The following is a 12,149-nucleotide window of genomic DNA, read 5'->3' on the forward strand; positions in this document are numbered from 1 at the left end:
CTGTGTCCCCCAGCCTGGAGGGCAATGGTGTGACCTTGGCTCACCGCAACCTCCGCCTCCCAGGTTCAAACGATTTTCTTGCCTCAGCCTCCTCCTCCTGAGTAGCTGGGATTACAAGTGCCCACCACCATGCCCAGCTAATTTTTGTATTTTTAGTAGACACGGAGTTTCACCATGTTGGCCAGGCTGGTCTCAAACTCCTGACCTCAGGTGATCCACTCATTTCGGCCTCCCAAAGTACTGGGATGACAGGCGTAAGCCATCGCCCCACCAGCGAGTGGTGGGTTTTCTTTTTCCCTCCAGAGTCTTCCTATTCTTGCATGTGTTTTCTGCACGAACACTATTATCAACTTGTTTAACTTCATAACAGATACTTATGGTATTTTTATTGGGATTACACCATATTTATAATTTAATTTAGGAAGAACTGACATCATTGTAATATTTAGTCTTCCTATCCAAAACAGAGAATATCTTTCAAATTGTTCAGGTTTTCTTCAGTCTTTCAGAACTGTTTTGGAATTTTCCTCACATAAGTCTTATACATTTATTGTTAAATTTATTTCTCAGTATTTAACCTTCTTTTGGGGTATCATAAAAGGAATTTTCTCCACCATCTCTAATTGTTTATTGTCATATATATGAAGGCTATTAAGTTCTATATATCAATTTTGGATCCTATTTCACTAAATTATTTTTCTATTTGAGTTAGTTTTCACATTGACTAATTTTCCATGCATACTAATCACATAACCGGCAAATAGAGAAGTTTTTATTCTTTACCTACCCCATACCTCTAATTAATTTATCTTGCCAAATTGCATGGCTATACCTATAGACTATGTTGCAAAGTAGTAGAGATAGTAAGCATGCTTGCTTTTTTCTGGATCTTAGAAAATGCATGTATTGCTCCCTTACTAAATAAGGTGCTAGCTTTACAACTAAGATAGATAGATATGGCCGGGCGCGGTGGCTCAAGCCTGTAATCCCAGCACTTTGGGAGGCCGAGACGGGCGGATCACGAGGTCAGGAGATCGAGACCATCCTGGCTAACCCGATGAAACCCCGTCTCTACTAAAAAATACAAAAACAAAAAAACTAGCCGGGCAAGGTGGCGGGCGCCTGTAGTCCCAGCTACTCGGGAGGCTGAGGCAGGAGAATGGCGTAAACCCGGGAGGCGGAGCTTGCAGTGAGCTGAGATCCGGCCACTGCATTCCAGCCTGGGTGACAGAGCGAGACTCCGTCTCAAAAAAAAGAAAAAAAAAAAAAAGATATATATATATATTTTATCATGTTGGAACAGTATTCCTCCAACTTCTATTTCCTTAGTATTTTTATCATGAATGTGTGCTGAATTTGTTAAGGCCTTTGCAGCATCTCTGGAAATAATACTTTGTCATTTATTAACATGGTATATGACATTAATACATGTTCTCATACTGAACCAATGTTCCATTCCTGAACTAAATCCCACTCGGCAATGGTATAGAGTATCATCTTAATATGATGTTGGATTGTCTGGTAATATTGTGTTGAATGATCCCCATGTCAAGTTTTCTTTCTCTGTATTGTCAGTATCTAGTTTAAGTATCTGTCATGTTTGCTTCAGAAAAATAATTAAGAAGTTTTTCTTCCTTCAAGGCCCTGAGGCACTGGGAGTATTTAGTCTTCGAATGTCTGGTAGAATTCTGTGAAACCATCTGGACTTGCAGTCTTTTTGAAATAGTTCCTTACATAACTTTCTCTGTTTTTCTACAGAAACTGTGTAAGTTTTATAAGTCTTAAGGGCTTAATTTCAGTAATCTGTTTTTCCCTAGGAAATTATCCATTTCATTTAGGTTTTCAAATTTATTTGCTTAGAGCAGGGATCAGCTAACTTCTCCTTAAGGGGCCAAATAGTAAATATTCTAGGTTGTAGGCCATATGACCTCTCTCACACAACTACTGAACTTGCCATATAGTACAAAAGCAGCCACAGACAATATGTGAATAAATGGGCGTGATTATACACAAAAACAACCAGCCAGCCCATAGGCTGCAGTTTGCCAACCCTTGAAAAAAGTACTGCTAACCAGTCTCAGCCATTAAAAAAAAAAGTTTCCATTTCTTCTTAATCAAGTTAACTATTACATCATCTGCCAACAGGGGGACTTTTTCTTCTTTACCTACTCTTATGCCTCTAATTAATTTCCCTTGTCAGACTGCATGGCTAACACCGGTAGACTATGTTGCAAAGTAATAGAGATAGTGGGCATGCTTGCCTTGTTCCAGATCTTAGTAGAAAATGCATGTATTGTTCCTCTATTAAATAAGGTTGGGTGTGGTAGCTCACGCCTGTAATCCCAGCACTTTGGGAGGCCAAGGCGGGCAGATCACCTGAGGTCAGGAGTTCAAGACTAGCCTCGTCAACACAGTGAAACCCCATCTCTACTAAAAATACAAAAAATTAGCTGGTGTGGTGGTACATGCCTACAGTCCCACCTAGTCAGGAGGCTGAGGCAGGAGAATCTCTTGAACCCAGGAGGTGGAGGTTGCAGTGAGCCAAGATCAGGCCACTGCACTCCAGCCTGGGTAACAGAGTGAGACTATCTCAAAAAGTAATAATAATAAAATAAAATAAACAAGATGTTAGCTTTATAACTATTCAGTTGGATATAAAATCCTTAATTCACACCTTGAGTTTTCTTTTAAAATACAGCTCTATTGTTGCCTTGTTTTATATGTTAGTTAACTAACTTTTAAATTGTTTCAGAAAGTCACCATTTTAAATTTAATTAGGGCCGGGGCAGTGGCTCACGTCTGTAATCCCAGCACTTTGGGAGTCTGAGGCAGGCAGATCACCTGAGGTTGGGAGTTCGAGGCCAGCCAGACCAACATGGAGAAACCCTGTCTCTACTAAAAATACAAAATTAGCTGGGTGTGGTGGTGGCATGCCTATAATCCCAGCTACTCTGGAGGCTGAGGCAGGAGAACTGCTTGAACCTGGGAGGCGGAGGTTGCAGTGAGCCGAGGTTGTGCCAATGCACAATCTACTCTAGCCTGGGCAACAAGAGTGAAACTCCGTTTCAAAAAAAAAAAAAAAAATTAACTAGACCCATGGTTTTCCTATCATTTTCCTCATTAATTTCTGTTATCTTTATTATTTCCTTTCTAGTATTTTCTTTTCGCTTACTTTGTTGTTCTTTTCTCGTTTTCTGAGCTGGAAATTTATTTTCTTTTTGTTTTTTGACAGGGTCTTTTTCTGTTGCCCAGGCTGGAGTAGAGCAGTAAAATCATGGCTCACTTCAGCCTCAATCTCCCAGGCTCAAGTGATCCTTCTACCTCGGCTTCCTGAGTAGCTGGGAGCACAGGCATGTGCCACCACAGCTGGCTAACTGTTTTTATTTTTTTGTAGAGGCAGATTCTCCCTATCTTGCCCAGGTTGTTCTTAAACTCCAGGGCTCAAGCAATCCTTCCACCTTGGCTTCCCAAAGTGTTGGGAGTACAGGCATGAGCCATTGCACCCAATCTGTTTGTAATATTCTATTTTTGGAATGTCATTGATGTTACCTTTGTGACCTAATACATACTCAATTTTTGTGAAGATGTCATATAGTTTTCATTAGCAGGGAGCAAATTTTATGTATACGTACCTCCATAAGATATAAATTAAAAAGTGTCCTTTATCCCATGTAATACTTTGGGGCTTGAATACTATTTGTCTGATATCAGCATCACTACTCCTGCTCAATTTTTGTTTCCATTTACTTGGTATACTTTTGTCTAACCCTTTATTTTTAGCTTTTCTGAATCACTTTATTTTAGATGTGTCTCTTGTCTCCCCAAGATTTTTGTTTTACAAGCCAAACTGAAAATCCTTTAATAGGTTGCTTAAGACTGATAGATGTATTTGGTATCAACTCTATCACAATATTTTCTAATTATCTGTATTTTGTTGTATTAGCTGTTTTTCATTATGAAATGTGTATTCTTTTCCATTTATTTTTTAGAAATTGAGGGGGAGTTGGTATTTCTATTATTGTTCTACTGGTTACCTTTGTACTCATATTTTTTAAATCCTACAGTTGGCCGGGCGCGGTGGCTCAAGCCTGTAATCCCAGCACTTTGGGAGGCCAAGACGGGCGGATCACGAGGTCAGGAGATCGAGACCATCCTGGCTAACACAGTGAAACCCCGTCTCTACTAAAAAATACAAAAAACTAGCCGGGCGAGGTGGCGGGCGCCTGTAGTCCCAGCTACTCAGGAGGCTGAGGCAGGAGAATGGCGCAAACCCGGGAGGCGGAGCTTGCAGTGAGCTGAGATCCGGCCACTGCACTCCAGCCTGGGCGACAGAGCGAGACTCCGTCTCCAGAAAAAGAAAAAAAAAAATCCTACAGTTACCCACTTTCTTATTTAACACTTTACTATCCGATGTGTCAGATTTTGTTTTCCCTCTGCGGTAGTCTTTAAAAAACCCATCTATTGCCCACACGTTATCCATTTTTCTCCTTCCATCGTTTTAGTTGCAATACCGCACTTTGTCACAATACCCAACAGTTACACAAATCTTCCACCTCATCCTTTCTGTATTAGTCCTTTTGCTGAAAATTTCCCAGTCATCAATTGGTTGGATAAAGCTCATTCTCTTGTATGCTCCTCAGAAACGGCCAGCAGGTACAGAAATTACCCAGGTTCTTGTATATTGAAAACTCTCTTTCTATAACCTTGATATTTGAGGACATTCAGTTAAATACAAAATCCTTAATTCACACCTTCATTGAGCTTTAAAAAAACACTGCTCTATGTTGCCTTGCTTTGTATGTCAGTTTTGCAACATCTGATGCTTTCTGTAAGTTTGCCTTTGCAAGTTAATGTGTTCTTTTTGGGCATGGAAGACGTGATGATTTCATCTTTATCTCTGAAATCTAATAGTTTTACTAATATATATCCCAAAAGCCAGTAAGTCTGGGTTAATTTTTCCAGGTACCTAGCGAACCCTTTCCAGATTTAGTTTTTTTTTCAATTTTGGAAACTTTTGTTAGATTATGTTTTTAAATACGAATTCTGCTCCATTTCTGTTTCTTCTTCAGGGACTCTGATAATATGACTATTATATCTTTGCCTATCTACCGTTCCCTACTCTCTCGGATTCATCTTACTTTTTTTCTTTGTCATTTTCAATTTTCTTGCTTGTTTTTATGTCTTTCTTCATTGCCTCTTGCTTTCATTTCAGTCTATTTTCCCTTAGGTATCTTAAAATTTATTCGCTTATGAAGTAATTGTCTTTTCTTCCATTTCTTTCCTGCGTTTCATCAACTCTTTTCATTTCTCCTTTAGTCATCATTTCCATTCTTATTAATAGTTTTAAAAATTCTAAGCCGGCCGGGCGCGGTGGCTCAAGCCTGTAATCCCAGCACTTTGGGAGGCCAAGACGGGCGGATCACGAGGTCAGGAGATCGAGACCATCCTGGCTAACACGGTGAAACCCCGTCTCTACTAAAAAATACAAAAAACTAGCCGGGCGAGGTGGCGGGCGCCTGTAGTTCCAGCTACTCGGGAGGCTGAGGCAGGAGAATGGCGTAAACCCGGGAGGCGGAGCTTGCAGTGAGCTGAGATCCGGCCACTGCACTCCAGCCTGGGCGGCAGAGCGAGACTCCGTCTCAAAAAAAAAAAAAAAAAAAAAAAAATTCTAAGCCAGCCGGGCGTGGTGGCTCATGCCTGTAATCCCAGCACTTTGAGAGGCCGAGGTGGGTGGATCACGAGGTCAGGAGATCAAGACCATCCTGGCTAACACGGTGAAACCCCGTCTCTACCGAAAATACAAAAAATTAGCAGGGCGTGGTGGTGGGCGCCTGTAGTCCCAGCTACTCGGGAGGCTGAGGCAGGAGAATGGTGTGAACCCGGGAGGCGGAGCTTGCAGTGAGCTGAGATCGCGCCACTGCACTCCAGCCTGGGTGACAGAGCAAGACCCCGTCTCCAAAAAAAAAAAAAATTTCTAGGCCAAGGTAAACATTTTTATACCCTCAAATGCTTATCTGAGTATATTCAATTCTGTGTGGAGTGTAGACTTACAGGTTTTCTTCTGTTTCCTCATTGTTTTCTGGGTGGAAGCAGGTAGTCTCCAAAGTTGATTTGTATAAACAGTTACAGTTATTTCCTCATTATCTACAATAAGCTCTCTTTAAATTTTATTTCCTCTTGCTCATTTTTGTAAAATCTGGGGTATAGTGATAGTTTACAAGATTCCCAGTTTGACGGTGCTCATTTCTGTCATTCTAGTCAACCTCAGATATATGAGAGTTGTTTGAGTGTTTTTTTTTTTTTTTTGGAGACAGAGTCTCGCTCTGTCACCCAGGCTAGAGTGCAATGGTGTGATCTCAGCTCACTGCAACCTCCACCTCCCGGGTTCAAGTGATTCTCCTGCCTCAGCCTCCTAGGTAGCTGGGACTACAGGCAGGTGCTACCATGACCAGCTAATGTTCGTATTTTTAGTAGAGGTGGAGGTTTCACCATATTGGCCAGGCTGGTCTTGAACTCCTGACCTCAAGTGATCCGCCCTGTTTGAGTTTTTTTAAAAAGTCATTTGTGGTTGGTTTGGTGGGATAAGAGTTTTGAGTTCTCTAATTTCATGGTTCTTTTGGTTTTTTTCTTTTTTTTGCAGGACTCTAAAGTTCCCTTTTTTAGCCTTTAAACAGTACATTCTGGACCTGTAAACAGTACTTTCTTGGTCACAAAAGTGAGGGGGATGGGCAGAATAATCTAAAATTTCTATTGTATTAAAAGTAATGTTGCTGAAGGGCTGGGCACGGTGGCTCATGCCTGTAATACCAGCCCTTTGGGGCAAGACGGGCAGATCACTTAAGGTGAGGAGTTCGAGACTAGCCCGGTCAAAACGGTGAAACCCCATCTCTACTAAAAATATAAAAAATTAGCCAGGCATGGTGGCACATGCCAGTAATCCCAGCTTCTTGGGAGGCTGAGGCAGAAGAATCGCTTGAGCCCAGGAGGCAGAAGTTGCAGTGAGCAGAGATTGAGCCACTGCACTCTAGCCTGGGCGATAGAGTGAGTGAGACTCTGTCTAAAAAAAAAAAAAAAGGAATGCTGCTGAAGCTTTTGGAATGACAAGTAAGTTTTAGCAGCACCCATGTATTAACAATTCTCTCTCCTATTCTTAGGAATTAAAACCTTCCAACTAAGTAGTCAAAAAAAATTTCAAAACTGCTGAACCTATACTATAGATTAAGGGAACAACAAGTATCAAGGAAGAATCAATATCTACCAACTACCCTTTGTCTCTCACATGCATAAAATGAGCTCTATCATTCGATGTAGGAAAGAAAAAGTACCAGAAATTTATTTTATGTCATAATAAAGAGATGATGTACTTATGTTTTATTTTTATAATAGAATAATGTTAAATTACTGGTGAGGAGAAGGAAGGTTCAGAGAACAATAAAGCATAAAAACACAAATTTAGGCTTTTGCCACAAGTCTTAATTTTTTTTTGGCAGGACCATTAAGGTTAACAATGGTCATGTATTAAATATACTAGCTTCACAGTATATCAAAATAACCCCAGTTGAAGAATACTGTACTGATTTACATTAGATTATATATAATTTTACCCACAAATCCTGTTTGGAGGGACTAGAAGATAACCAGAGAGATCTAGTTGACCTAGTAGTGCAAAGTAGTCATGAGAAGCAATGTTTAAGTAGTCTTAAAATTACTATTTAACATGGCTTAACAAAATTTACTATAAATCAATTAATGTGTTAACTATAGCAAAAAGAGTCTGCTTTAATATGATTATCATCAACGTTCTTTTTTCAGTCTATCTCAGAAATCACTTCCTGAGTCTTCTGAAAGTTTCATTTATTCCACTCATTCTACAAATATTTGTTAGTGTTAGCTAAAGGATTATGGACTCCACTTAGGTCCTCTTGTATGCTCATGTTATATCTGCCACACTCACTGCTATATACCAATTCCTAGAACAGTGAGTGCGGCAGATATAACTTAAGGAACTTTCAAGTGTAGCTAAGAAGACAGAAAATTAAACACGTATATTACAGATGTGATGAGCATTTCATTAGGGAAGCATGGGGTGCTACATAAGCATACAAGAGGACCTAAATGGAGTCCGTAATCCTTTAGCTAACACTTGCAGGATGAGTAGAAGTCAGCAGGGTCAGGAGATAAGCAAGAATGACTGTTCTGGGCAAAAGCCTGGAGTGAGAGAACACATTCCAGGAACTGAAACACAGTGCAGTGTGGCTGTTAACACTGCAGAGAGAAAGTTGAAAAAAATCAGCAAGGTCAGCCAGGCACGGTGGCTCACGTCTGTAATCCCAACACTTTAGGAGGCCAAGGTGGGCAGATCACGTGAGGTTGCGAGTTTGAGACCAGCCTGACCAACATGGAGAAACCCCATCCCTACTAAAAATACAAAATTAGCCAGGCATGGTGGCACATGCCTGTAATCCCAGCTACTTGGGAGGCTGAGGCAGGAGAATCACTTGAACCCAGGAGGCGGAGGCTGCCATGAGTGGAGATCGGGCCATTGCACTCAGGCCTGGGCAACAAGAGCAAAACTCTATCTCAAAAACAAACAAAATGAAAACAGCAATGTCCATTCCTTAGAGGCCTTTGTGAGCCACTACAGACTCAGGACTTCAGCCTAAGGGACATCAAAAGGTTTTAGGCAAGGGAGTAACAATCAGATGTGCATTTTAGACAAATACAACTAATCAATCAACAATAGTTACAGAGCACCAATTGGAGTAAGGCAGTATAGTGGCTCTGAGAACAATACATAGATGGGAGTTTGGACTCTCATTGAGCCTTCAAGGACTTTAGAAATGGCAGAGTTTAAGGCAGTACAAATGTACCTGTTTCCTAAGGGAAAGATGGGTTGTGGTAATCTGGAAAGGAATCTTTAGGTTTTTAAAGAAGTTGGTATGGGCCAGGTGTGGTGGGGCTCAGGCATGTAATCCTAGCACTTTGGGAGGCCGAGGTGGGCGGATCACTTGAGGTCAGGAGTTGAAACCAGCCTGGCCATCACGGTGAAACCAGTCTCTACTAAAAATGCAAAAAAGTTAGCCAGCCCAGGTGGCGGGCGCCTGTAATTCCAGCTACTCCAGAGGCTCAGGCAGGAGAATCACTTGAACTCGGAGGCAGAGGTTGCAATGAGCAGAGATCACGCCACTGCACTCCACCCTGGGCAACAGAGTGAGACTCCATCTCAAAAAATAACATAACATAACATAACATAACATAACATAACAAAACATAACATAACATAAGTGGTATGTTTCAGATGGGAGAGAGGCCACATGCATCCTGAGCCATCTGAAAGTGGTTGAAAATAAATCTGGAAAGGCAGATTTGGGATACATGTGGAAGGCTTCAAATGTCTAGCTAAGGAGTTTGAAATTTTTCCATATAGGAGGTGTAGGGCCATAGACCATTTTTAAGCAAAATACATGCTCAGGCGATAGCATGATGGATAAATCAGTGGGAGAAACGACTGTACTTAGCAAAGACAGTTAAGAACCTTGCATAGCGCTCCAGGTGTTGCTGCTGTAAAAGTTAGCAGTAGGGACCAGGGGAACAGATTTGGCAGTTATTATGAAAGAAAACCCAAGTAGAGTTGAAATGACTGCCTGAATATTTGAGGGGGATAATATCAGAGGATCAAGAACGACAGAACATAGCTGAGGTGGTATGAAATAAGTGGACTATAAACTGGAAATTATAAATTTCACTATTACATGCACAATTTCTCTATATTATCATACAACAGTGCCTCTCAAAGAGTGGTAGGCAGACCAGAATTCATCTACGACCTATTTGTTAACCAATCTGTACAGAAAATGCGATTAAGCATTTAGAAACTTCCATTATCAGTTGACAGTATTTTTATGTCTGTTGAATTTAATTAAAAATTTGAACTTACATTGTGTTTGTCTTTTTTAATTCCATTTTTCTAGCAATTCTTTTTGTAGTATTTTATCAAAGTATAAATCTGTCAAAAATTTAAAATTTTTAAAAACAAAAACTGTCCTTTACCACAAATAGTTTGAGAAACACTATCAGAGTATTTAGCTTGCCCCCCAGATCTAAGTAGATTAACTCCACCTCTATAAACACACATTCAAGAATATTAAAAAATAAACACAAGTTTGAATATGGACTGAATATTACAGATTATGCATTTATGGTTAATTTTCTCAGGTATAATAATACCACGATAATTATGTAGGAGAATGATACTTTTAGAAGCTATATGCTTATGTATTTAAGGGTAAATCATCATGTCTAACTTACTGAATTGGGGATAGCAAAATGAAAAAACACACAGCAGGCATCCCATACACACGGCTAAAGTAAATACGGCCAAATGTTAAGAACAGCTGAATTTAGGGGGTGCGTATACAGATAACAATCAACACTGTACTTTCAACTTTTCAAAACATAAGGTTGAAAAAATGTTTAAATAAATACGTCATAAAACCCAAGTCCTCCATACCCCAAAGTCACCAGGTCAGTATTCTCCGGAATGACTTCAGGATCCTCACCGTCCTCAAGGCATTTCAGTTTATCAAGGCTAAAACAAAAAGGAAAAGCAATACTTTAAGGTCGACTCTGCATCTGGTTCACAGCGAGTTAGGGTTGTTTTCCTAAATACATTACTGAATTACGAAGTCAGATAAAATCCAGCAGGCGGCTCAGAGAGACCAGAACTTAAGACAAAGATTTCTGTGGTTATATTTTATAATGAAAAGGCCGATGAAGGCAGCCAGTACTGTTAAATGGAGAAAGAGATTAAACTTATTTTTATATTTTCATCCCCAAATAAGGCACTTTTAGGAAAAATTTCAGTACCAGAATACCCGGAAGGTCCCCAAAAGAAACCAGTTAGTCGGGGTTTTAACACTCCTTTGATGAAGTCTACCGCAGCTTCACCATTACTCAGATTCCTCCACTGTCAAAGTGTCTGTCAATGGCAGGTACACCTCGCTGTTGCCCTGACTGCTATTCTTTATTAACAAGCACTTTTAGAAGAGGCAAATAGAAAAACTAGTCTTTGATGCAGCTGTCTTGGCCCTTTGCTCCAACTCGCGGAAACTGGACATTCGGGTCCCAGGACTTCTCCTGGTGTTCCAGGGAGGCTCCAGCGGGTTGAAAGCAGGTCCAAACCACAGGCCTTCTCAGGGATGAGTCCCAGAGGAGCGCAAAAGCAAGGACGCACCCTGTTTGACCCTAAGCTGCAAGAGCCCCTTTGCTCCGCACTCACCCGCACACCGCCCTCAGTTCAGCCGCCGCCTCCAGGCTGCAGTCGAGATCCCTGGCCACCGCGGCATCCTCCCGGTCGGAGTCCGCAATCCCCCGGCTCCCAGGCAGAGCGGACGCCGGCGGCTCCCTCAGCGACAAGTCCCCGGCCCCGCGCAGACGGCCCCGCCACAGCTCCCCAAAGGCGCCCACATGGAAAGCGCGCGTATTTAGCTCCGGAAGCTCATACTCTGGAAAGTTGCAGCCGCCACTGCCGGAGACTGGGTCCTGCCTGCCAGCCACCCCACTACACGTTGGTACACCTCGGCTTCCTTCAGCCATGTTCGCCCCACTCCCTTCCCTGCAAAAGCCTGGCGATCAAGGCCTCGCAGAGCGTGATGGAACTTGTAGTTGCTTGGAGCTCCCGGCCGGCGAGCCACGGGGCGGCAAGGGCGGGGCTTCGGAAACTACATTTCCCGGCAGGCCCGCCCCAGGGCGCGGCACCGCGAGGCTCTACGGGCAGGGTGCAGCATTGTTCTCCGACCTGGGCGGGGCGGGAACCGTTGCGGCTGTCGGTTAACCGCAGCGGGTGAGGCTGGGTGTCTGGTCCCCGAGTTACAAAGCAACTGCCTCTGCTGGGTAGGGCGGCCTCGCCAGGCGCTTAGGCCCCGCTCCTTGCGGCTCTTGGACCAAGGGGTGCAGGGCTTTTTCTTGACTCTGGATTTCAAGGACTGCTCTGCTGCCTGCTTGCTTTAGAGTCTAAGAAACAAGGAGGGCGAGGGCCGAGACCAGGGACACGATCAGTCCTCCAGATCTGGTTCTTTCAGAACCTTCCCAGAGGCGCCATGTGCGTGTGTGTGTGTGTGCAGTAGTGTTTCAGAGCGTCTGTGTATCAC

General features: G+C 42.4%; 1 protein-coding gene across 5 annotated transcripts in view; it reads right to left on the reverse strand.

Moving 5' to 3' along the window:
- Nucleotides 1-11,792, reverse strand: part of SNAPC3 (small nuclear RNA activating complex polypeptide 3) — a 51,917-nt gene extending 40,125 nt beyond the window's left edge. For all 5 annotated transcript variants that reach the window (XR_007719878.1, XR_007719879.1, XR_007719877.1 and 2 more), the window contains exons 1-2: nt 11,279-11,792; nt 10,511-10,588 (exon numbers count right to left, since the gene is read on the reverse strand). Coding sequence is in view for 2 of the 5 variants with exons in the window: in XM_050761645.1 (XP_050617602.1) it covers nt 10,511-10,588; nt 11,279-11,595 (395 nt within the window). In the remaining 3 variants the exon portion in view is untranslated. The remainder of the gene's footprint in view (nt 1-10,510; nt 10,589-11,278) is intronic.
- Between the last annotated feature and the right edge of the window lie 357 nt (nt 11,793-12,149).

The sequence above is a fragment of the Macaca thibetana genome, chromosome 15 (genome assembly GCF_024542745.1).
Source record: "Macaca thibetana thibetana isolate TM-01 chromosome 15, ASM2454274v1, whole genome shotgun sequence".
NCBI lineage: Eukaryota > Metazoa > Chordata > Mammalia > Primates > Cercopithecidae > Macaca > Macaca thibetana.